The following is a 24,839-nucleotide window of genomic DNA, read 5'->3' on the forward strand; positions in this document are numbered from 1 at the left end:
CTGTGGTGGTAATAATCACTTCTATAGATGCTTTGAATTGTAGTTATCATTAACAAACTGCTCACCATTCCATTTTTGTACCTCTAATACTGTAGATGACCTTAGCAGGTTTTGTTGTGCCGTATCAAGTGTTACGTATAGAGTGCTTGGGGGGGCCCAATGTAAAACTTGCACCGGGGCCCCGAGCTCCATAGCTATGCCACTGGTTATTACATTGTGTTGTTTTTTCCTAAATTAAGCTTCTGTCAGGCTTGCAGAATCCTAACAAGCCTATCTATTGTATTGTAAATCTGAATCGCTGATCACAACTAGTGTGAAGATATAATTGCAACAGCCAGTCAGAGGCTTCCAAATCAGTTATCTGATCTAATCCATTACGTTTCTCCATTAATAAAGCCTTGTTGCTAATTTATGTAGAATAAACAAAATATCTGTAACTTACAGTATCCCAATGTACTGTCCCTTGGAGTATAATGCATAATATACTGTATGTAACACTGGGGTTAGTTTGGCTCTGAACGTATATCCTGAGATAATCTGTCACTCCAGCATTCTAGGCCTCAACTACAGTGATTCTACAGTACATTCATAACAACTTTGATATTTTGGATGTTAAAGGGAAATTCTAATTTCATCATAAAATTGCCATAAACATAAATCAGTGCTGCACAAGTTTTTTTTCTTGATATTAAAATGTGAACTTCCAATTTAGACTGCAGCCAGCTTAGATTTTCCTAAACTATGGACAATGAGATAATAATGAGATGGTAGTAATGGAAACTAATTTTCCTAAACTATGGACAATGAGATAATAATGAGATGGTAGTAATGTTGGTTTGCATGCAAATTTATGTAAATTGTATGCAATGAATTGGGCCAGCCAGAAAAAGCAGTGAATGCGATTTGGATGGATCATTTCCTAGCTGCACACAATTTGCATGTAAATTTCATACTAGTCAGAATTACCGTACTTGCATCTCACTGACCATGTCTAACAGTAAGTTCAAACTGATCTTCTTTGTATTCTTGACAACCGTGCTGTGTGTACTGTTTCTATAAGACTGTCCAGAGACCTCTCCACCTTGCTGCAGGAGTAATCAGCTGCACAGAGTTGGAGTTGCTAATTTTAAACCACTGCAATAATGCATTGAATGGCTGCAAATGAAGACACTCCCTTTTAAAGCGGACCTAAACTAAACATTTTTTTTTATCAAAATATTTAGTTGCACCACTCTGACACATACAAAGATAAATAAACACTCCTTCAAGCCTATGATCATTTCAGTGCCTGCTTTTCACCCTTCTCTTTTCATAACTAGGGTTATACAAGTGGCAGCCATCAGCAATTCCTCCTTTGCCGGACACCACCTACTCCAGCATTCTGCTGGATTCTGTCCCGGGAATATGAAAGGAAGGGAGGGGTTCCTCCAATAAATGTAAAATAACAGTTTCTATTGTAAAATGTGTATGACCTCTTCAGCGGACAGGTGCCCTAACCCCCCCAAGGACACAACAAGAGGTGCTTTTTGCCACCGGGTAATACTGCCGCATATCACACGTAACACTTGCAGTGTTACCAAACATTGCCATTTAACTTTATATATTTGGAGCTGAACTGCACTTGGGGTCGGCAGCCGGGCGGCTGAACTGAAATAAATATGGCAGCCTTCATATTCCTCTCACTTCAAGTGTCATTTAAAACTTTTCAGATGAAATCTGTCCCGTTAACATGGAAACATGGTGCAAACATATTAGACTGCTCCACTTATAATCATCATTTTCAAAAGAATGCATCCAACAATATGAATTTACTGATGCAGTAATCTTTATTTAAGATTACAGACTGACATATTAAAGAGACATTATGAAGTTTTAAAATCATAGAACACGTCTCTTCTTGCCATGCTTGTCAGCAGAAGAGGGCGGCAACTGGTGAGTGTGTTTTGTTCTCCTTCAGCTACTGGTGGGAGCAGGGGCAGGGGCGGCAGCAGCGGCAGCCACGGGAATAGGATTAAAGCAGCCACGCTTGTGCCACTGCATATCACGGATACGCCGAACAGACTGAATTTGGGGCTGGTTGGCTTCCCAGTCATTCCAGTGTCTGTATTCATTCTTCTCGAAAACATACTGACGACCTCTGTAGCCGGGATATTCATAACCTACCCATCTAGAAAAGAAAAAAAAGAACAAACTGCTTAATGAAATGCTCCTAAGCAAAACCTTATTGACAAAATACTGTATTTTAATAATTAAAGTGAACCTGAAGTGAAAATAAACTCATACTTTTATTTTTAAGATTGCATCAGGCTGTCACAGATGCAGTTTAGAATCCACACTCTGCCTTTTAGGCTGAAAAAGATACAAAAGTAAATAACAGCTTTTTAGCTTCTATTTACTTTTCAGTAAACCAGACATAATTCGACAAGCTGTTGACAAGCTCTTTTGCACAGATAACAACTCAAGTTACGGATGCTGTACTGGAAAACAAAAAGGGACTTCAGGTAATTTCTTAGTAGGGCTAGTATTATATGTGTATATGTTTGTCTCATCATGTCACATATAACTAATGAAGCCGCTTTCAAAACGATGTGGATATATCATCGATTTCTAGCAGATTCAATGTAATAATCAAATTGGCTGGATTTCGATGGTAAAAATCGCTAAGCGACATTGATGTATCTTTTCAATGTATGTTCACTCACTACATGAATTTTGTAAGTTTATACAATCAAGACTGTATCAATGCTGGGCACCTTTAACCACTTGAGGACTGCAGTGGTAAACCCCGCTAAAGACCAGGGCAATTTTGACTAAATGAGCCACTGCAGCTTTAAGGCATAGCTGCAGGCCGATACAACAAGCACACAAGTGATCCCCCCCCCCTTTTTCTCCCCACCAACAGAGCTCTCTGTTGGTGGGGTCTGATCACCCCCCCCCCCCCCCGTGTTTGTTTGTTTTCAATAAAAATATTTGTGTATTTTTTTTATAAAATAGGCTATTTTTTTGTGTGCGCTGTCCCCCGATCCCTCCCTCCCCCCGCCAGCTGATCACTGTGCAGCCTCAGGAGGGGACAGCCGTGTCACACGGCTGTCCCCAGTACAGCGCTGCTGCCGATCGCAGCACTGTAGAACTAAATAGACGGCGATCACGCCGTGTAACAGTCTTCCGAGCGGCGATTGCCGCTCGGAGACTGAAGAGGTGGCAGAGCTCCGTCCTTCGAGCACGAGATGCGTGCGCAGCATGCGCGCGATCTCATGTAAATTAGAGCCCCAGGACTTGACGCCAATTGGCGTTAGGCGGCCCTGGGGCTGCCGCCACGGCCACGCCTATTGGCGTGGGGCGGTCGTCAAGTAGTTCATCAGAGCTATCTGTTATGGTAAGGCATACATTGGAAGTGTTCTGTTAAGTTGCCCATCAGTAATGCAATCTTGATTGTCCAATCTTACCACTTCTATGTAATATGGGGGACTACCTAAAGTATCCATTCAATATGTTCACTCAGTTTACCTTTCTACAACTACATGGTTTTGGTAAGCTTTAGGAAATAGGAATTTAGGAATAGTGTAGGGAAAGACCAGCTAGTTGCTGGTACCCGAGGTGACATGTGACATGTACAGTGCCTAGCACACAAATAACTATGCTGTTTTCCTTTTTGTCTTTCTCTGCCTGAAATAGTTAAATATCAGGTATGTACGTGGCTGACTCAGTCCTGACTCAGACAGGAAGTGACTACAGTGTGACCCTTACCCTACCCTGTGACCCTTAACTATAAAACACTTTCCTAGCAGAAAATGGCTTCTGAGAGCAGTAAAGAGATAAAAAGGGTCAATAGTTCATAAATGTTAGCTCTTGCATACTTTAATGAATGTGTCATTGAAAAAAACAATAAAACAGTTAAAACTTAAAAAGTAGATTTAAACATAAAATAAAATTGTGGAATATCTTAAAAAGTCATTTTTAGGAGAAGGAAGATAGATACAATTGTTTATTTCATTCGTTTATTTTTTGCCTCGAATGTCCTTTAAGGGGACGAGGTTAAGGTTAGGTATCAGGAAGGAGTTAAGGGAGGGTTAAGCGAAACTGTGCAAACTGTATTTTTTTCAGTGAGTTCTAAATACATGGATTAAAAGGATTTAAAGGAATACTTAAGGCAAAAAAAAAATGACATTTACTCACCTGGGGCATCCCTCAGCCCCCTGAAGCTGGATGGTGCCCTCGCAGCCCCGCTCCGATCGTCCTGTCCCCGCCGGCGGCTACTTCCGGTTCGGCGACAGCCGCCGACAGGCTGGGAACGCGGCTGTTTTTCCGCGTTCCCAGCCGCTGCTATCACCCTCTATGCTGCTAGCCGAACCGGAAGTAGCCGCCGGCGGGGACAGGACGATCGGAGCGGGGCTGCGAGGGCACCATCCAGCTTCGGGGGGCTGAGGGATGCCCCAGGTGAGTAAATGTCATTTTTTTTTTGCCTTAAGTATTCCTTTAAGCAAAATAACATATAACAAAACTTATAGTTATTATTATTATTGATTTATAAAGCGCCAACATATTCCGTGGTGCTGTACAAAGTAAGAAGCGAACATGGGGTGCACAATAATACAGACAGTAGTGTACACCAATATACAAGATACATACGGTAATTGGTGACTAAATACAAAAACAATACAGAATACAAGATACAGAATTGGTAACGACAGAGGGAAAAGTAACATGATGAATAAAATGTATACTGATTTTCAGGACACAAAAGGGGGAGAGAGCCCTGCCCTTGCGAGCTTACAATCTAATCTTACAATCTAATAGTTTAAAACTGTATCCTTAGACCTTATCCTATATAGTACTTTCACAGAATTCTATATACATATTTTGGTTGAAAGGGTCAGGTTAGAAGCAATAACTGTGTAGAATGTGATTGCATCCACCATTAGAGTAGGGACCCCTCTATAAGACTGGCCTTGCTGCCAGGTGAGGGGCTTACCCACTTGCCTGTGGATATGTGGAACTGACAATCTCATTTTTTTAAGATGTTGTAAATATCTGCTGTCTGTCTGTGAGTTTTAGTTCAGTGTCCCTCTAAATGTAATACTGTGTGTATCTGCTCCAGCCTCTTGTGCTCCACACATGATCATCATCAGCCTGGTTGAGTGAACTACCATTTTCTTTGTTATGTTTGATATGGGGAGTGCAGTGGGAGTTTCTGGTGATGTCCCCCTCCTCTTCCTTCCACCTAATATCTAACTGCACTCCATGAGGTTTGGAGCCCAATGGCCATGCAGGCGATCTCAGGTAAATGTGCATTCGGCTTTCTTATCCTATTGGATATGTGTCTAACCATGGATACACTTATTGCATATGTAGGGTGTGATTGCATCCATTATTACTGTAGGGACTCCTGGATGAAATCTTACCACTTACTCAGCTCCTATTGTATGCTTATCTTGTCAAGCTACATCCAATATCAGATAAAACTTAAGCGGTTCAAGTAAATATGCTTACGTTCCATTGAGAACTTTAATACTGGCCACACGGTCCTGGAAGCCATGAGCCCACAGACTGGGTACATCATCATCCACAATCTCCATCTTTCTTCCATTGTAGCCAGCATTCTCAAACAGGTGTATTTTGTGTTCAGCACTGTCCTAATAAGCAACAAGCATTGACATAGTTTAACTGCATTTCACCTGCTAACCAGTGCAATTTAAATCAATAAAAGTATAGCAGTCTTACAAAGCAGATTAGGAAGTTTCTCTATATATTCTGCCTATATTGCTACATATATGATTGAAAGAAGACTACTATAACATTGTTTTATAACTTAAAGGACATGTCCAGGAAGCATAAAAATAAAAAAATTCACTTACCTGGAGGAACTTACAGCCGTCCTGTGCCCTCGCCGCAGCTCTGCTCCGCGCTGGTGGCCCGGGGTCCCCTCCGGTAAAAGAGGCCTACTTGCGATCCAACGTGCGGCACACATAGTCGCACTGACGTCATCCGGACTGTACTGCCCAGGTGCAGTAGTTCTCTGCTTGTGCAGTACAGTCCAGGTGGATGTCGGTGCAACTCAGTGAGCTGCACGTTGGAGCGCAAGTAGATGCCAACCTGGCGAGGTCGGCATCTGCACCAGAAGGGAACGGGAGCCACTGGAGCTGCGGCAAGGGCACAGGACAGCAGTCAGGGGCTGGAGGAAGCCCTAGGTAAGTAGTTTTTTTTATTTTTATGCTCCTCTGACCTTCCCTTTAAGACTCAGGATGACAAACAACAATGAGGGTAACTGATAATATACTTGTTGAAAATCTCCATTAAAACATTAAATAATATAGAACAATATTTGTTTTATTGTTCACTGTAGTTATAATTTTAGGACAATCTAATATCATTCTTCATAGGCAAAATGCTCTCTTTTCTCTGGATAATAATTTGATTGAGTGGGAACCCTGAAGTGTTTTATGGATCTTCCACACTTTATGGATCTGAAGTGTTTTATGGATCTTCCACAAGGCCTAATTCTATGATAAAGATGATTGGTACAACTCACAGAGCACTTATATTCATAAGCCTAGAGGAGTGATATCTGGGGGCATCATCCTCAGTTTCCATCATCCCCATCGTTCTGTTACAGCCACCTCCTCTTGGGTATCAGAGGTGAGGAGCAGGCCTGATATCCCACCACTGGGACAAGGTGACTTATGAAAGGGGGACACTATGTCACTACTCTTCACAAGATACCCGCTTTTCTCCCATACCATAACCCCTGGTCTAGATATGGAATTTAGAAGAGACCGTACATAATATGTTTTCACCCAATAATTCCGGGTCAGATATTGTTTAGTAAAACAAAACCCATAATGCACATTTATTGAAAACAAAAAAACAGTAGAAGGAAATTTTGGAATATCAGATCAAACAATCTCATTCCTAATCTTTACCAATGTGGAGGCCATGCAACAGTTAGTCAGGTCTAGAAGGAGAAGCCGGGAGTCAATTGTGCTGTTATATTTTCATCTGACTTCAGGGAACTAGGGGGACTCAGGACAGGAGACCTATAGGTGAGGACAAGCACTATTGTTCATGAGGTACAACATTTCTGTGCTTTGCATCTCAACTTGGGCCTGTGCTAAATAATTTTAACCACTTGAGGACCCACCCTTTAACCCCCCTTAAGGACCAGCGCTGTTTGTTGGGATCTGTGCTAGTTGGGCTCTGCAGCCCCCAGCACAGATCAGCGGGCACGCAGAGCGATCAGATCGCCCCCCTTTTTTCCCCCCTATGGGGATGATGTGCAGGGGGCGTCTGATCGCTCCTGCCTGCAGGCATGTTGCGGGGGGGGGGGCACCTCAAAGCCCCCCTCCGCGGCGAAATTCACCCCTCCCTCTCCTACCTGTCCCCTCCCCGGTGATCCGGGCTGCACAGGACGCTATCCGTCCTGTGCAGCCAGTGACAGGACGTCCCCTGTCACATGGCGGCGATCCCCGGCCACTGATTGGCCGGGGATCGCCGATCTGCCTTACGGCGCTGCTGAGCAGCAGCGCCGTACAATGTAAACAAAGCGGATTATTTCCGCTTGTGTTTACATTTAGCCTGCGAGCCGCCATCGGCGGCCCGCAGGCTGTTCACGGAGCCCCCCGCCGTGAATTGACAGGAAGCAGCCGCTCGCGCGAGCGGCTGCTTCCTGATTAATTAGCCTGCAGCCGGTCCTGCAGCTGCCACTTTGCCGACGCACGGTATAAGCGTGCGGTCGGCAAGTGGTTAAAGCAAACCTCCATGCATTAAAGAAAGAACAAAACTCTAACCTTCTCAGGAAAACTATGACTTATTCCTAGTCCTACTGTTTTCTCATCCAGAGCGCTGAGTATCCACCATGTGCATCTTTAGGGTGGGCATTACATACTGTCTTGTTTGGTAATAATTATAAAACAAAAGTTTGCCTTGTTAAAACACCAGTTATTTGTTATTATTCAGGTTGGAGTGAGCATATGATGTCTCCCACAATGCTTCACTGCTGAATATGCAAATCATCCTTTGATGTACCTGTAAGCTAGCCACACCTTCAGATCCAACAGAATGCAATGATGTATCCAATTGTTAATAATACAGAGCCACAATAATCCAACATGCATACAGTAGAGGATGTGGTACCAATAAAGTCTGAGGACCTTCCAAAGGAGACAAAAAACGAGACAGGGACACCAGGAGCCCCTGATAGTGTAGCACGTTGAGGGTATGGGACACTCAACAACAGTGTGTGCAGAATACTCACAAGAATAGGCTGCAAGACCAGCAACCACAGAGTAACGGCTGGTGAGGAAAGCCCGTCCTCACTTGGGTTCTTTAGTCTTCGTCAATGTAGGTCAATCTCCAGGAAAAGAAAAGGGGGTGTAAGGGTTCCAAGGAGCCAACATACACGGCCAACACCCCGAGCAGATATAATTACTGGAAGGGAGGAGGCGCCCCAAGATGTGATGTGTGAAAGGGATAATGTAAGATGGATGCAACATTAATAAATTGGCTTACCGCTAAAAGGAGGGGGTAGCCCAAATAAAGTAATAACATTTTTTAAAGAGACTCCGTAACAAAAATTGCATCCTGTTTTTTATCATCCTACAAGTTCCAAAAGCTATTCTAATGTGTTCTGGCTTACTGCAACACTTTCTGCTATCACAGTCTCTGTAATAAATCAACTTATCTCTCTCTTGTCAGACTTGTCAGCCTGTGTCTGGAAGGCTGCCAAGTTCTTCAGTGTTGTGGTTCTGTGATGCATCTCCCCCCTCCAGGACCCTCTCTGCACACTGCCTGTGTATTATTTAGATTAGGACAGCTTCTCTCTTCTCTCTTATCTTTTACAAGCTGGATAAATCCTCCTCTGAGCTGGCTGGGCTTTCACATACTGAGGAATTACATACAGGCAGAGCTGTCTGCACTCTGCAGGAAGAAACAGCCTGACACTTCACTGAAAGATAGCTGCAGGGGGAAAGAAACACACAAATGATCTCTTGAGATTCAAAAGGAAGGGTGTATACAGCCTGCTTGTGTATGAATGTATTTTCTATGTGTGGACATACAGTACATCAACCTACTTCCTGTTTTGGTGGCCATTTTGTTTGTTTATAAACAAACTTTTTAAAACTGTTTTTAACCACTTTTAATGCGGCGAGGAGCGGCGAAATTGTGACAGAGGGTAATAGGAGATGTCCCCTAACGCACTGGTATGTTTACTTTTGTGCGATTTTAACAATACAGATTCTCTTTAATAGAAACCAGACACTTTATGAGAGGAGCTCCCTGTATGCAAATCACTAGTATTGAGACACTTTTGTTATTTGATCTGAGGAAGCGGACTGCGATCTGCAAAACGCGTTATATCATTCAAGTGTCTGGTTTCTATTAAACCTTTTATTACTTTCCCTTCTTTTAGAGGTAAGCCTATTTATTTATGTTTTATCCATCTTAAATTATCCCTTTCACACATCACATCTTGGGGCGCCTCCTTCCTCTCAGCAACATGCATACAGACTGTTTTGGATTGGTTGATCCTCATCAGTGCATGGCATGGATAATGTGGCTCTATGGGGTAGTAGGACTGTAGTGTAGTCTGTAACTTTAGGTGCTTCAAGTCTTACCCCATAGAGCCACATTAATCCATGCCATGCACTGATGAGGATCAACCAATCTGAAACAGTTTGCATGTTGGATTATTGTGGCTCTGTATTATTAACAAGTGGATACATCATTGCATTCCAGCGGATTTGAAGGAGTGGCTAGCTTACAGGGACATCAAAGGATGATTTGCATATTCAGCAGCGAAAGCTACCATAGAGGCAAAGGAGGCAATTGCCCCAGGGTCCCAAAGCCTGTAGGGGCCCCCAGTGGCTACAAGAGAAAAAACATTTCAAAAAGACCTTTTAGTTTTTGAGAAAATCGATTTTAACGTTTTAAAGGAAAAAAAATACACATTTAAAAATCTGTCGACTTTAACAGTTAATAGCAAATATACCTTAAATGCTAGAAACCCTAAATTTGCAGGATATATTAAGGAGATCATTGGGAATAAGAGGAAATAAACCATTTTCAAAAAGACCTTATAGTTTTTGAGAATATCGATTTTAAAGTGTCGAAGAAAAAAGTATACTTTTAAATGCTGTAAATGTCACTTTTAGTAGCAAACCTAACGGTAGTGTAATTTTACATGTATCAAAAGAAAGAGCTATGAATTTTCTGACGGGGTTTCCAGGGTCCATACACAGTACATATGGACCTCCTGGAAACCTCTCCGCAGCGCTTTGGCCAGGGATCGCTATACAGCCGCAATTTGGCTGTATGAAGATCCCTGGCATTTTTTCCTATTTTCCCAATTTATTTATTTTTTTATGTTTAGAGTGTGGGAAAAAAATGTTTTTTAAATTATGTGGGTTCCCCCCTCCTGAAACTTTTTAACCCCTTGTCCCCCATGCAGGCTGGGATAGCCAGAATGTGGAGCTCCGACCGATTGGGGCTTCACACCCTGACTATACCAGCTGCAAAAAAAGGTCCCTTAATGCCGATTTTTGTTCCAGGGTATCTGTTGGGGGGCCCCCCGGGTTTATTTTTCCCTGAGGCCCCATTGTTGCTATAACTGGCCCTGAGCAGCGAAGCATTGTTGTGGGAGACATCATATGCTCACTCCAACCTGAATAATTGCAAATGCCTTCTGTTTTAACAAGCAAACTTTTGTATTGCATAACATTTTAGTAAGAGGACTTTTTTGCTCCTTTGTAGCCCCTTACACACTCCTAGGAGTTCTGGTTCACCATGATCTTGCTGGGTAGTATGTAACTAATAATTACAAAGGGAAAGAAAGTAAGCAGAGTGGCTTTGATTGACAATGCAGCTATCCTCAAACTTTTTCCATAGTTCAAGTGATCTTAAAGAGGAACTCCAGTGAAAATAATGTAATAAAAAAAGCTTAATTTTTTACAATAATTATGTATAAATGATTTAGTCAGCGTTTGCTTATTGTAAAATATTTCCTCTCCCTGATTTACACTCTGACATTTATTACATGGTGATATTTTTACTGCTGGCAGGTGATGTCACTGGAAGTAGCTGCTGCTTTCTTTTTTGGCAGTTGGAAACAGCTGTTATTTCCCACAATCCAACAAGGCTCCCACAGTGTGATGTCAGTACCTCAGGGCTGTGAGGCACTGACATCACACTGTGGGAGGGGTTTCACCACAAAATCAGCCATACAGAGCACCCTGATGATCTGTTTGAGCAAAGGAGTAGATTTCTCTTGGAAAAGGGGGTATCAGCTACTGATTAGGATGAAGTTCAATTGTTGGTTACGGTTTCTCTTTAAAGGATACCCAGGGCTGACATGTGACATGATGAGATAGACATGGGTATGTACAGTGCCTAGCACACAAATAACTATGCTGTTCCTTTTTTTTCTTTCTCTGCCTGAAAGAGTTAAATATCAGGTATATAAGTGGCTGACTAAGTCCTGACTCAGACAGGAAGTGACTACAGTGTGACCCTCACCAAAAAGAAATTCCAACGATAAAACTCTTTCTTAGCAGAAATGGCTTCTGAGAGCAGTAAAGAGATAAAAGGAGTCAATAGTTTATAGATTTTAGCTCTGGCATACTTCAATGAATATGTCATTGAACAAAAACAATGAAACCGATAAAACTTAAAAAGTAGATTTAAACATAAAATAAAACTGTGAAATATCTTAAAAAGTCATTTTTAGGAGAAGGAGGATGGATACAATTTATTTCATTCGTTTATTTTCGCCTAGGGTATCCTTTAAGCAACATGCAGAACGGGAAAGATCTGAAGGCACAGGCAAAACTCATGGAACCACTGAGCTGAGTAACACAATTTCTGGAGAAGTAAATCAGAAGTGGACTGGGGACCATCAGAACGGTAACACTTGACTTAACAGGTTGCCAAGGGCAACATTTTTCATCCAGTAGTTTCTGTTTACGATCTGCAACATGTAGTTTGTAGACACACATGACTACACAGTCACATCTACCACATTACTTCTCCTCTACTGACATCTGAAAAACAAGCTTTGTAAGTTTATCCAATAACACTTTATTATTTATCTTAATTTACCCTTAATTACAGTATTTATCCAGAAACAAGGAATTGTTTGACTCACAATGTTCAGGGGACGGATGGACATCACATAGTCGCTCCTGTGGCTGTTAGACCAGGTGTCCCATCGTGGATAGTCGCCTTTCTCCAAGACAAACTGTTCCCCACCAAAAGCTTGACGTTCAAAGCTGAGCCATCTAAGGTAAAAAAAATTTAAAAAAATCTCTTGATCTGTAGTGACTGGTAGAATTATAAGCTGAATATACAGTATTACAGTGTTATATAATGCACAGGTAGTCCATTTTAGGAAAATACTTCTTCTTGACCTAAATGGGTTCATTTGCAATGATTCTCTTGGGTTGGAGGTCACTGCAGAGCATACATGGTACAAGAAATCTTGCCTGGACTTATTAAGAACTTTTTTGTCTAGGTCATGTTTGCAGGATCCCTTATGTCCTACGAAGTTCTCTGGTGTTCTGCATCCTAAATTCGCATTGACAGTGGGACATGTGAATGTGGTGTGTTCCTTGTATAAAAGGAACACAATGGAAGAAAAAAGTAATACTTCAAGTTACGGCTGCGTTGCGTCGCATACAGTCAATGAAAATTATGCTCTACTGTCCCTGTGTAAGGTGGGAATGCACTGCATGCAGTGCGTCGCCATACCGCACCCCGTTATCCCACAATGCTACCGCCTCACTGTGAAAGTGGTGCATTGCAGCGCTGTAAGTCATGTTACAAAGTTGCTGTTATGCCGCACCGTGATCTCCACTGTGAACGGGCCCTAAGAGAATCTTAGCAAATCAGGCCCAAAGTCCATGAAAGGACTTTTATATCAAAATCTCTAACGGTCTTAGGAAACCCTTTAAAAAGGCTTGTGGTGACCATGAGCAACATTCCACATGATACAGTTTGCTTTACAGTTACATTTTTTCCTACCACTTCCATGTCAATGTAAATCTGTACATGAAGAGAGTAAGGCCTCACTGTTTATAAGTAAATTCTAGTGCAGGATTATATGGATATTACTGAGCCTTTGCTGATGTCAATGACCATAAAATGAAAAACAAAACAAAACAATTATTTAGGAAGTGTAAAAGGACATTAACCCATTCAGGTTCCGTCGTTTTCACGTGAGAAATGTTCACCTCCCATTCATTAGCCTATAACTTTATCACTACTTATCACAATGCACTGATCTATATCTTGTTTTTTACGCCACCAATTAGGCTTTCTTTGAGGGGTACATTTTGCTAAGAGCCACTTTACTGTAAATGCATTTTAACAGGAAGAATAAGAAAAAACGGAAAAAATTCATTATTTCTCAGTTTTCAGCCATTATAGTTTTAAAATAATACATGCCTCCATAATTAAAACTCATGTATTGTATTTGCTTATATGTCCCGGTTATAACACTGTTAAAATTATGTCCCTATCACAATGTATGGCGACAATATTTTATTTGGAAATAAAGGTGCATTTTTTCCGTTTTGCATCTATCACTATTTACAAGTTTAAAATAAAAAAAATATAGAAATATTTCATCTTTACATTGATATTTAAAAAGTTTAGACCCTTACGTAAATATTTACATGTTTTTTTTTTATTGTAATGGTTTTTTTTTTTATTGTAAACATTTTATTTGGGTAGTTTTGGGAGGGTGGGAGGTAAACAATAGATTTATAATGTAAATGTGTGTTAATTTAAAAAAAATTTGTTTACAGGTGTAGTATTACTTTTTGGCCACAAGATGGCGGCCATGAGTTTGTTTACATGACGTCACTCTAAGCGTAACATACGCTTACAGTGACGCATCGAGAAGGGAACGGCCAGAAAAGGCGCAGCTTCTGAGAGAAGCTGTCGCTTTTTCAGCGGGGGAGAGGAATCAATGATCGGGCACCGTAGCCCGATACATTGATTCCCTGGCTACCGAATCCGCGGCCGGGAGTGCGCGTGCACGCGCGCGATTGGCCGCGGGAGCGCGCGGTAGCGCGCATGGTTCCTGGACGTAGAAACTACGTCCAGGAACCAAAATAGGTTAAAGGGAATCTGAAGTGAAAATAAACTTATGATATAATGAATTGTATGTGTAGTACAGCTAAGAAATAAACATTAGTAGTAAAGAAAAGAGTCTGATAATGTTTCCAGTACAGGAAGAGTTAAGAAACTTCACTTATTATCTAGGCAAAAGAGCTTCTCTGAGCTCTCCGACCAACTTGGTCATAGACAGTCCTATTTTCTAAAGCCCTTATACAGCAAAGAAACAGTGAGACACAGCTTCAGACAAGCTTTTATTGCAGGGGAGTTCAAAGGGTCATTAGCTCTGCTCTGTTTCATAGTGTAGTTTGTAAACTACACTACACATTAGAGAATGATGTTATAAAAAAAATGATGCAATGTTATAAAAATAAAAAAAGCTATATAACTTAAAAATATAAATATTAAAATCTTTTCTATGCTGCTAATATTCTATTAATTATCCTTACTACATATAAGGTTTTTTTTTTTTGTTCCAGTGTCACTGTCGATTTTGAGACACCTGTGGAACAAAACAAGTACAATGGTTGAAGTTCCTTAATGCAGGAAATAGTTAAAACCAGACTATTCCTATCATAAACCTTTCTCCAATTAACACACAAGTGATCAAAATCTCTGGCAAAAAAGTGTGTTTATCAGAAGACAAGAATACTCAATAACCAGCAATCTGTGTTGAATTTCTTTGGCAAAACAATTCATATAGTACAAGGAACACTGTGTAAATCCATATAGTTCTGCACCACTCTCTCATTACCTTGGAGACAAAATCCCATTCTTTGTTGCTTCTGTTTACCAGCACTAACAGCACCGCCAGTATTATATTGTTGACAGATCTACAAGAAGCACCATGGAGGTTTAGTGCCAAGCAACACTGATCCTGTGTTAGGATCCTTGGTTTATTTCCCAGCAGGGACACTTTCTTTATTAAGCTTGTAAGTTGTCTTTATTTTTTATGTGGGTTGCCTTCAGGCTAGTCAGAATATTGCTAACAGAGGTTAGTTAGTCTGCAAGGCCAGCTAATGTCAATGTTTCTTGTTCATTATAAAGCACTTTATAAGATGCTGGCCTTATTTAAAAACATATGTCATGCTGTGCAAAAAATATAAAACAATACAGCATATAGTAAGTTATTGTGTGCTGAGGAAGCCATCATCATTTAAATAACACACTGGGCTTAGTTTAGTAAGAGATTTCCAAAATCTTCACCAGTGGCTCTATCATCAGTGGTACAACTTACCTGGACTTGATATTTTAAAATTGTCTTTTATTACAGTGTAAAACATACTAGCCCTCTCCTGGCTCATACAAAATTATAAAAAATGAGAGTAAATTAGCTGTCTCGTGCAGGCACCTATACTGATTTTTTTTTCATACCAAACATGGGTTGAAAATAAACCTATGAGATAATTAATTCTATGTATAACACTAAAAGTAAATACAACATTGGTAACATAGAACAGAGTCAGAAATGTTTATTTCAGTTAAAGGGTTGCATTTTTAAGACTGAATTCTAAACAGCAACCATGCTACTCTGGTGCGAAATTTGCTCCATTCAGATGTAACAGCTCTTCTTTTAAGCACTAAGATGCTATCAGCAATTAGAGATGGCCTGAACCTCCAATTTTCGGTTCGCGAACTTCCGCCAAAAGTTAGGTTCGCTCGGACTTCTGCGAACCGCAATAGACTTTAATGGGGAAGCAAACTTTGAAAAGTAGAAACACTTATGCTGGCCACAAAAGTGATGGAAAAGATGTTTCAAGGGGTCTAACACCTGGAGGGGGGCTTGGTGGCGTGAGATAGGTGCCAAAAGTCCCAGGGAAAAATCTGGATTTGAAGCAAAGCAGCGTTTTAAGGGCAGAAATCACATTGAATGCTAAATTGCAGGCCTAAAGTGCTTTAAAACATCTTACATGTGTATACATCAATCAGGGAGTGTAATTAGAGTACTGCTTCACACTGACAGACCAAACTCACTGTGTAACACAGCGCAAATAGCGGTTTGTGTTGTGACGGCCGTGCTGGACTGGTACGCACCATGGCGAGAGTGCAGGTCGTGGCGGTTTTCAAGCCCATATGGTCGCCGGGCTGAGGTAGCTGAATGACAGAACAGTGACTGTCCAGCTGATCAAATGGTCTGTCCACAATGAAGCAATGACCTTATTTTCGTGGGTGTGCCCCCCCCCCCCCCCCCCCCCACCGACACACTGTTTTGATGTTGCAGCTGCAGTGCAGCAAGAAAAATTAGGCAGGCATGTACACGTACCAGAAAAATTATTATAGCGAACAGACCTGCCAGATGGCCTGCTAGCAGCGGCCTTAAAAATTCAGGAATCCGCCTGGAGTCCTGGACCCTATTGGTGGTGGTGGAGAAGGCAGTCAACCGGCCTGCGGGCAGAGATGCTGTGTGGGGACTGACTTAGTCTTGGGGCAGGCAGTCACACGGCGTGCAGGCAGAGATGCTGTGTGTGGGGACTGACTTAGTCTTCGGGCAGGCCTGAGCGTGCTTTGCAGACCAGGTATCCGTGGTCAGAAGGACCCTTGACTTAACGCTGTGTGCCAGAGATGTCACCACTTGCCTTTCAACATCACGGTACAGTTTAGGTATCGCCTTTTTTGAGAAAAAATTGCGGCCTGTTATCTTCCACTGCGGTGTGGCGCTGCTTTTGTGTGCTGCTTTTCCTCAGGTGGTCATCCAATTGCAGTTTGTGCTTTGTAATCATGTGCCTTCGTAAGGTAGTTGTCCCTACGTGGGTCTTGGTCTTTCCACGGCTCAAATTTCGGTGGCAGAGAGTACAGATGGCATTGCTCTCATCTGAGGCAGACACACAAAAAATTTTTCACACCGCTGAGCCCTGGGGTGATGGCACTTTGGTGGTGGCGGCCGACTGAGTGTTAAATGGGGTGCCAGAATCAGAGCAGGAGGAGGAAGATATGTCACGCTTCTGTGCGGACGCTGAGAAAGATGAGGTGTTCTGTGTTAAATAGTCAACTACGTCCTGACAATATTGGGGGATGATGGCACGTGCCTTCTTCTGAACACTGTACTTTGGTCCAGGGCCGCACGAAATCACGACAGCGCAACCTCGAACAGACCTGCCAGATGGCCTGCCTCTGCCTTTTGTTTTGTCCATATTGGGGGGGATGAAGTGAAAGGTATGCACTGACTTGACTAATGCAATGTGCAGTCACACAGGTGCAGTTAACAGGTATGCACGGAGTGGTATATCACACTGTGTGCACTCAAGTAGGTAGGTGGGTGCACTGAACACAACAGGTAGGTATATGCAGTAATGGGTATTACAATGTGCACCTGTCTCACACAGACAGGTAGCGGACAGGCACAGTGACACTGCGTGCGCTCAACTCGCGTAGGTAGGTGGGTGCACTGTGAACAACAGGTAGGGAGGTAGGTATATGCAGTAATGGGTATTACAATGTGCACCTGTCACACACAGACAGGTAGCGGACAGGCACAGTGACACTGCGTGCTCTCATGTAGGTGTGTGGGTGCACAGTGAACAACAGGTAGGTATATGCAGTGATGGGTAATGTGCACCTGTCACACACACAGGTAGTCACTGAATGTGCTGGGCCTGGCAGTGGAACACACAGTATGAATTATCAAGGCTGTCTATGCAACACAAGTGTCAGTGGGACACACAGAAAGAAAAACAGATCACAAGAACAAGATTAGCTCTCAAAAGAGCTGTTGTGGGGTACTATTTTAGCAATAAGAATCAGCAAGGAGCAAGCTAAGAAGCCTACAAGAGCCTAACTAATCTTTCCCTATGAGAGAGTCTGCAGCAGCTGTCCCTTCTCTATTTACAGCAGGCACACGAGTGAGTAAAATGGCCGGCAATGCCTGCCTTTTATAAGGGGGAAGTGGCTCCAGGAGGGAGTGTAGCCTGCTGACTGTGATGTAGAGGGTCAAACTTGACCCGAATGATGCACTATAGGGGACGAACCGAACTTCCGGTAAAGTTTGCGGGTTCTCCGCAATCGCGAACCCTCAGAAGTTCGTCTGGAACGGTTCGCTGGCGAACCGTTCGGGCCATCTCTATAAGCAATGTTTTCTCAGCCCCACCGAAGTGTTTTGCCTGTATTCAACTTATTATTCAACTGGCTCATTTGCTGCACTAGTTTTTTTGCCATTTGCAATGCAAGAAAATAGAAAGGGATTTCAGGCAAGAAGGCTAGTACTAAACATATACTCCTGTTTATCTCATAATGTCACTTCAGGCGCTCTTTAAGTGAGATTAGTTTCTAGTGTAACATACAATAAACTCCTGTCACACAACTCCTTATTGCCCATTTAGTTATGCTACCTGCCTTTCTGAAAATGAATATCACTCATCCTCCCCCAACACACACACACACACACACACGCACATACACACGCACACACACACACCCAGGGGTGTAGCTTGGGGTGGGCGGGGTAGGACACGTGCCCCCGGGCACTGGGTCCCTAGGGGCGCCCAGCCGTGACCTGTGTTTTTTTTTTTTTCCCCCAGCGGGAGCGCAGAGAAGAAGGAGAGCTGTGGACAGAGCGGTGGAGAAGGGGGGAAGTCTCCACCCCCCTTCCCTCACCTTAGGGCTCACCCTCTCTCTCGCTCCCCCTGCAGATATGGGCGGCAGAACACTTACTCCATTCGCGCGGAGTAGACAGATCTGTGCTCCGCTGATCTGGTCCAGTCTAGACCAGATCAGCGGAGCACAGATCTGTCTTTTCTGCGTGACCTTTTACACCACTGCTAAGGTCATGTATATTTGGCCCCACCAATTACCACGCACACATTCTGTTGCATGGCCACGCCCCTTTTTTGGCGGGTCCCTCCTTACAGGGCGCATTAATAGTTTTTGTCCCCGGGCGCTGAAAGCCCTAGCTATGCCTCTGCACACACCGCTGTGCAAGGGCAAAAAATAGGCATTTTGTTGCTCACAATTAGTGCAGCAGTCATCCAAATACCTCTCTACTCTGATGAGCGGACACAGTCTTATCTCTTAATGTGCATACATAATAGGAAATATCAGATGCTGGGAATACACCACACAATTCTCTGTAAGATTTACCTGCTAGATAGATAAATTCCAACATGTTGGAAATTATCTATCTAACCATCTATCTGCCTAGCAATTAGGCATTGTTCTACTCAGCAGGAGATAACCAGAAGACAATGCACCAGAGATAATGACAAGTATCGACAGAAAATAATCTAATTATGCATTCTAACAGAAAATCTAACAGAAGAATCTAACAGAAAATTGTATGGTGTATTCCCAGCATCATGTGAGAGTGGCAGAGCAGAGTGAGGCTCTGCTTTCTGTTCATTCAGTATAATGCTTGGATTACACCATACAATTTTCTGTTAGATTTTTCTGTTATGCTGGGCATACATGGTTCGTTTATTCTTATCAATCAAGCCACTGATGGGTCGATTGATAATATCCGACGTGTCCGATCGTTTCGGCGATTCTGCGCTTGATCCCCGAGGGCGGACAATAGAAAAAAATGAGCGGCAGATAAGAAGCGCCAGCGGGGACGAGCAGGAATCAATCCACGCCCCCACGCAGACGAGCGGGGACGCGCCGGCATCGAGCCAGCGGCTCGATTCTGGCGCATAAACGCACCGTGTATGCCCATCATTAGATTCTCTAAGTTCAACATGTTGGAAATGTATCTATCTTACCATCTATCTGCCGAGCAATTAGGCATTGTTCTACTCAGCAGGAGATGGCCAGAAGACAATGCACCAGAGATAATGACCAGTCTCTACAGAAAATGATCTAAGTATGCATTCTAACAGAAAATCTAACAGAAAAATCTAATGCTGGGCATACACGGTTAGTTTTTGCGCCGGTATCGAGCAATCGGCTTGATGCCGGTGCGTCACCGCTCGTCCGCACGTGCGCGCTGATCGATCCCCGCTCGGGGATCGAGCGGGGAATATATCCGACGGGTCATCGGACCTGTCGGATATTATCAATCGATCCATCAGCGGCTCGATTGATAAGGAACAATCTAACCGTGTATGTTTAGCATTACAGAAGAATCTAACAGAAAATTGTATGGTGTAATCCCAGCAAGTCTCCAGGAAAGGTGAAAGTGAGTTTTATAGTGTAGTCAGTCTGTTGGAGGAGATTAAAAATGTTGACATTGTTCATCTGATCTGATATGACTCAGGGGACAAAGGCAAATCCTATATATTCAGAGGGGGAGGGGGGGTTACTTTTGACATCCCCACTTCAGGTCCCTTAAAGCTGGCTGGCCCTATGTATATCAGACTAAATAGCATAAGGCACATAAGACATTTTTGAGTATTATCAACAATCCTCTCATTATGACAAAATCGTTTTTCTCAGTAGTCTGACAAATGATGTACTCACGGGCCAGATTCCACCTGCATGGAACCAACTTTCTCAAGTCCTTTCTCTGACAGGTTCTGGCACTCTCCAGTGAGCTCGCACTTCTTTCCCTGGAAATTCTCCAATTCATACAGTGTGATCTGAAAGGAAGAAATAAAAAAATGACCTACCTGTATATGTTTCTTTTTATTTCTTTTAGGATCACTGTTGCTTTGCAAAAATGAATGCAGAGTATAGTCCTGTGACTATGTGTCAGTGGTCTTCCTGTTGGTAAGGAGACCTTTTTTAATGATTATTAGATACCGCAAGCCTAGTTTCTAATATACCTTGCAGGCTAAGTGACATAAGACAATTATTACTTAGTATTTATATTGTGCTGACATCTTCAGCAGCTCTTTACAGAGTATATATAGTCTTGACACTAACTGTCCTATAGAGGCGTTCATAATCTAATCCCTACCAAAGTCCATCGTAGTCTATGGAGCCAATTCATTTATATGTACATTTTTGGGATGCAGGAGGAAATTAGAGTACCCGGAGGAAACCCACACAGACACAGAGAGAACATACAAACTCTGTGCAGATAGTGCCCTAGCAGGGATTTGCACAGGGGACCTAGAGCTCCAAGACAAGAGTGCTATCCACACCAGGGGCAAACCCAGGATTTGTTAAGGGGGGATTCCTGAAAGGTCTCCCTCAGCCACGCACAATACAGTATAATAATATGGCAGGACATCATTGTGGGTATACAAAATGTAATTTCTCATCTGACCCATCGACAACAGGATCGATCAGGAGCAGTTTGGATACAGATAATAATGAGGACAGTCGACATTAGTATCGAAGGGGAAAGTGAAGCATTCACACAGCAGGGCACAGGGCTGTGCTCATACCCGACTCTGTTAAGTTCCTCAGAGCTGCTCCATGCTCTGTACAAATGCTGCTGCTCCATCCAAAGTCAACTGTAGCAGAGAAAGAAAGGGGGCGGAGCTGTGAACTGCAGGATACCTGCAGATATTTTGGTGTCTCAACTTGTGCCTGTTCCCAGACACTGCACAGGCCCTGGTCTGAGGGGGGATTCTAGGCAGCTGTAAACCCCCTTGCGTTTGCCTATGCACACCACCATGCTTCCCAATGTCACCTCCTCTGGACTGTCTGGAGAGGCACTCCTTCGCAAGAGGCTCACACTTACATAGTTTTGACACACTGGAGCACAGTGTCTTACACCTTAAATACATATAATATCGGATTTCTTAAAGTCTTCTAGAATTGTAGTCATTTAGAACATTATTTCAATGGGGCACTGAGTTCATTTTCTGTCTATGTACAGTATAAGATCAAGCCTGGATTAATTAAAATGTGTTTGCCATACAGAAATACAATGGCAAGATGTCAGTTTCAAAGTGAGATGGAAACCCTGAATATAAATACCTCTGAGCATAATCCTACCTGAATCGAGAATAAACATTATAATTTATACAGCAACATAATTACATAAATATGTATTCATTAATTTATGATTTTAGAGAGGTGCTTGGATAAGTGTGCAAATCTGACTAAAGAAATGACACAACTAATCAGCCAGAGGAAATTATACCTCCTATTAGTAGCCAGAATCAATTCTATAAAAATGACCATTATCCTCAATCTAATACATTGATTGGGCTCTGTTCCCATCCAAAATGATGACACGCTTATTATGCCTTCTGAAGAACACCGGGAATAATATAAAATGCAAATTGAAGAGGACAACATGCACAAGACTACTAGGCTACTACCCCTTTAAAAACCATAGTATCCCTAAGCTACATGTATGGTACTCTCATTACAAATCTGGACCACACATTGATAGAAATGTAAATTATTAAGACTGAATTTGGTCTTGCCTCCCATGTACAATCACCAGACCTTGCCCCACTTTTGAGCTCTAGAAACTTCAGACTCTGGACAAATACAAATCTGACATGAACCATAAATGTTTTGATGACATACACCCAATTGATTCATTTCAGGAGAAATTTGACATAATTACAAACACGGATTCCTGTGATTAAACATTATATTAAGAAAATCGCTTCACTTTATTTTCCTATTTTTTTTTTTTTTTTAAGTGGACCTGAACAGCATAATAACCTTTAAAGAAAAACATCTCTTAGTTACAGCTGATACAAATCCTGCAATAAATCTGCAGTGAACCCACTTCCTGCTTTCATGAAAGCAGACATAGAATTAACATCTTGCATTTACAAATTAGCTGCTCTGCCATGGTAGCCAGCGGACACAACTGAGAGATCAAATTACAGTTGTGATTAGTCACAGACAGGTTAAACTCTCTAAATGCATACAGGGTACATTTCTCTACATTTTCCTTCTGTTCTGTACTAGAGTTCAGGTCCACTTTAACCATTTAAGGACCACAGTTCCGCCCCCCCCCCCCCCCCCCCCCCCCCCCCCAAGAAACCTGGACAGTCTGGAAGTTCTTTGTGACACATTTTGAAAAATAATACAATTTTAACAACAAAATAGTGAAGGGTAGAAAAAGGGGTACTTGCATAGCCATCCAGCAGAATGTCTCAACTGTTGGGATTGAAAAGCAGCTGATCCGTCACAAATCGGCTGCATTCCAGTTCCAGCAGTGGGGAGAGCAGTGAAGAGGCTCAGAGCGGACAGCAGTGACAATTCTCTTATCTTCGATTTAATCTTTTTAACAAGGAGGTAATTTGATAGCTTGCATTCACCACTCAGATCAGACAGTGGTGCACGGCAGGCTAACAAATGAGCTCCCTCTGCTGAAAGGATCAGAGATAAGAGAATTGTCACCACTGTCCGCTCTGGTCCTCTTTCTTCTTATTTACTGCCTTCACCCTGATTCATCTTCTATGCTGCATAGCATTCAAAGTCACTCTCTCTTCTTCCTGGACAGTCGGGAAAAGATCGTTACAGGCGTCTACACAGTGGTGGTGATCCCTGGATGGGCAGCCGGAGAACAGGATGGATTTCCAGAAGCTGCAGAGGCGTTACATTGTGCCACTGTTGCCAGTTGGAAGAGCTGTTTGAGTAACTTTGAATACTATGCAGTGCAGCTGTGGCAACATCAGCACTGCCACTGCCAATGGAGTGGAGCAGCTAATTCAAGACGAATCAGTTGCTCTTCAATCAAAATATAAACATTTTCAGCATAAAAATGTGGAGGAAGGTTTGTCTTTCAGGGTTTTCTTCTTTTTTTCTTCTTCTTGGAGCTAGTATGGTTGAGGTGAGCCAATGTGAAAGTGCATAGTGAACAGTTCCTCAATCACAGAAACGTCTACAACTTGAAGCATTATAATTGGCCAAAAACTGTGGGTGTACTATTACCGCAACCTATCTGAAACCTACCAGTTTGAGAGGGTGGTGTCCAGCCAATCACGTTAGCTTTAGCAATATTTCTCCATGGACTTTCTCATTGCCTCCCCTCAACCATACTAGCACCTTTTTTTTTTTTTTTTTTTTTGCTGTTTGTGTCCACTACTTCCTGTCCTAGTTGCTAGCCATATGTCATATAAATGTCACTGCAAATCTATGCGTTTAAGAAGAAATGGAAATATACTATATTTGACTTTTTATGGCACATACTGTATAAGCACTTGCTTGAGCATATACCCTGTAAGTGCTATACAAATGATTTTGTAATTTAGTGACATTAAAATTATCATTAAATTTTGTGGCTCACTATGAATGTCTAAAATACCTTTCGAAATCAGCACTCATGTATACTTTTTGAAGAGCACCTACGCTTTTCCACAGGAAAGAGGTAAAACACAGAAAAATTCACCCTGTTTGTATTTACAGATAGCAGGCTGTCGCCACATCCAGAAATCTGGATGCAGAAAAACTGATGCAGAACTGATGCAGAACTAGTGGAAATAGGCCCTAATTCTCCCTGATCCAGGGCTAGCTTTACCATAAGGCACTGTAGCCTACAGGCAGAGGCAGCTCTCCTCCCTTCATGAATGTCACCTTTCTCTGCAGAGGTGATGTCACTCACCACCCGGATCCAGTCCAGCAACGGCAGGCAGGTTGTTAGAGGAAGAGATATGAGGCGTGATCAGTGCCTTTTGTGAAAGTGAGATTAGCGTGATGGGCAGAGTGTGTATCCTTCTCCCTTTGTCCCTGCACCACACAAGCTGCAGCGCCAGCATAGATCAGCTGTGCACTCTGGCCACACACACTACCATTCACCGCCTGCTCTTCTCATCCTGGTTGGGGGTGGGCTTGAAACAATATAAGGTGGTGACTTAGTTGTATGTAGCCTACAATCATGTGTAGCCCTGTCCCCGATTGTGTGTAGCCTGTTTTGTAAGGTAATGAGGACCAAATATATATAA

The 24,839-nt window shown here is 42.5% G+C and overlaps 1 protein-coding gene across 3 annotated transcripts in view; it reads right to left on the reverse strand.

Moving 5' to 3' along the window:
• Positions 1-1,807: 1,807 nt before the first annotated feature.
• SGSM1 (small G protein signaling modulator 1) overlaps positions 1,808-24,839 on the reverse strand; it is a 556,432-nt gene continuing 533,400 nt past the window's right edge. For all 3 annotated transcript variants that reach the window (XM_068239081.1, XM_068239072.1, XM_068239088.1), the window contains 4 exons: positions 20,497-20,615; positions 12,137-12,269; positions 5,491-5,633; positions 1,808-2,167 (listed from right to left, as the gene is read on the reverse strand). In XM_068239081.1, the coding sequence (XP_068095182.1) occupies positions 1,954-2,167; positions 5,491-5,633; positions 12,137-12,269; positions 20,497-20,615 (609 nt within the window). In that variant the 3' untranslated portion in view covers positions 1,808-1,953. The remainder of the gene's footprint in view (positions 2,168-5,490; positions 5,634-12,136; positions 12,270-20,496; positions 20,616-24,839) is intronic.

Source organism: Hyperolius riggenbachi, chromosome 1, assembly GCF_040937935.1.
Source record: "Hyperolius riggenbachi isolate aHypRig1 chromosome 1, aHypRig1.pri, whole genome shotgun sequence".
Lineage (NCBI taxonomy): Eukaryota > Metazoa > Chordata > Amphibia > Anura > Hyperoliidae > Hyperolius > Hyperolius riggenbachi.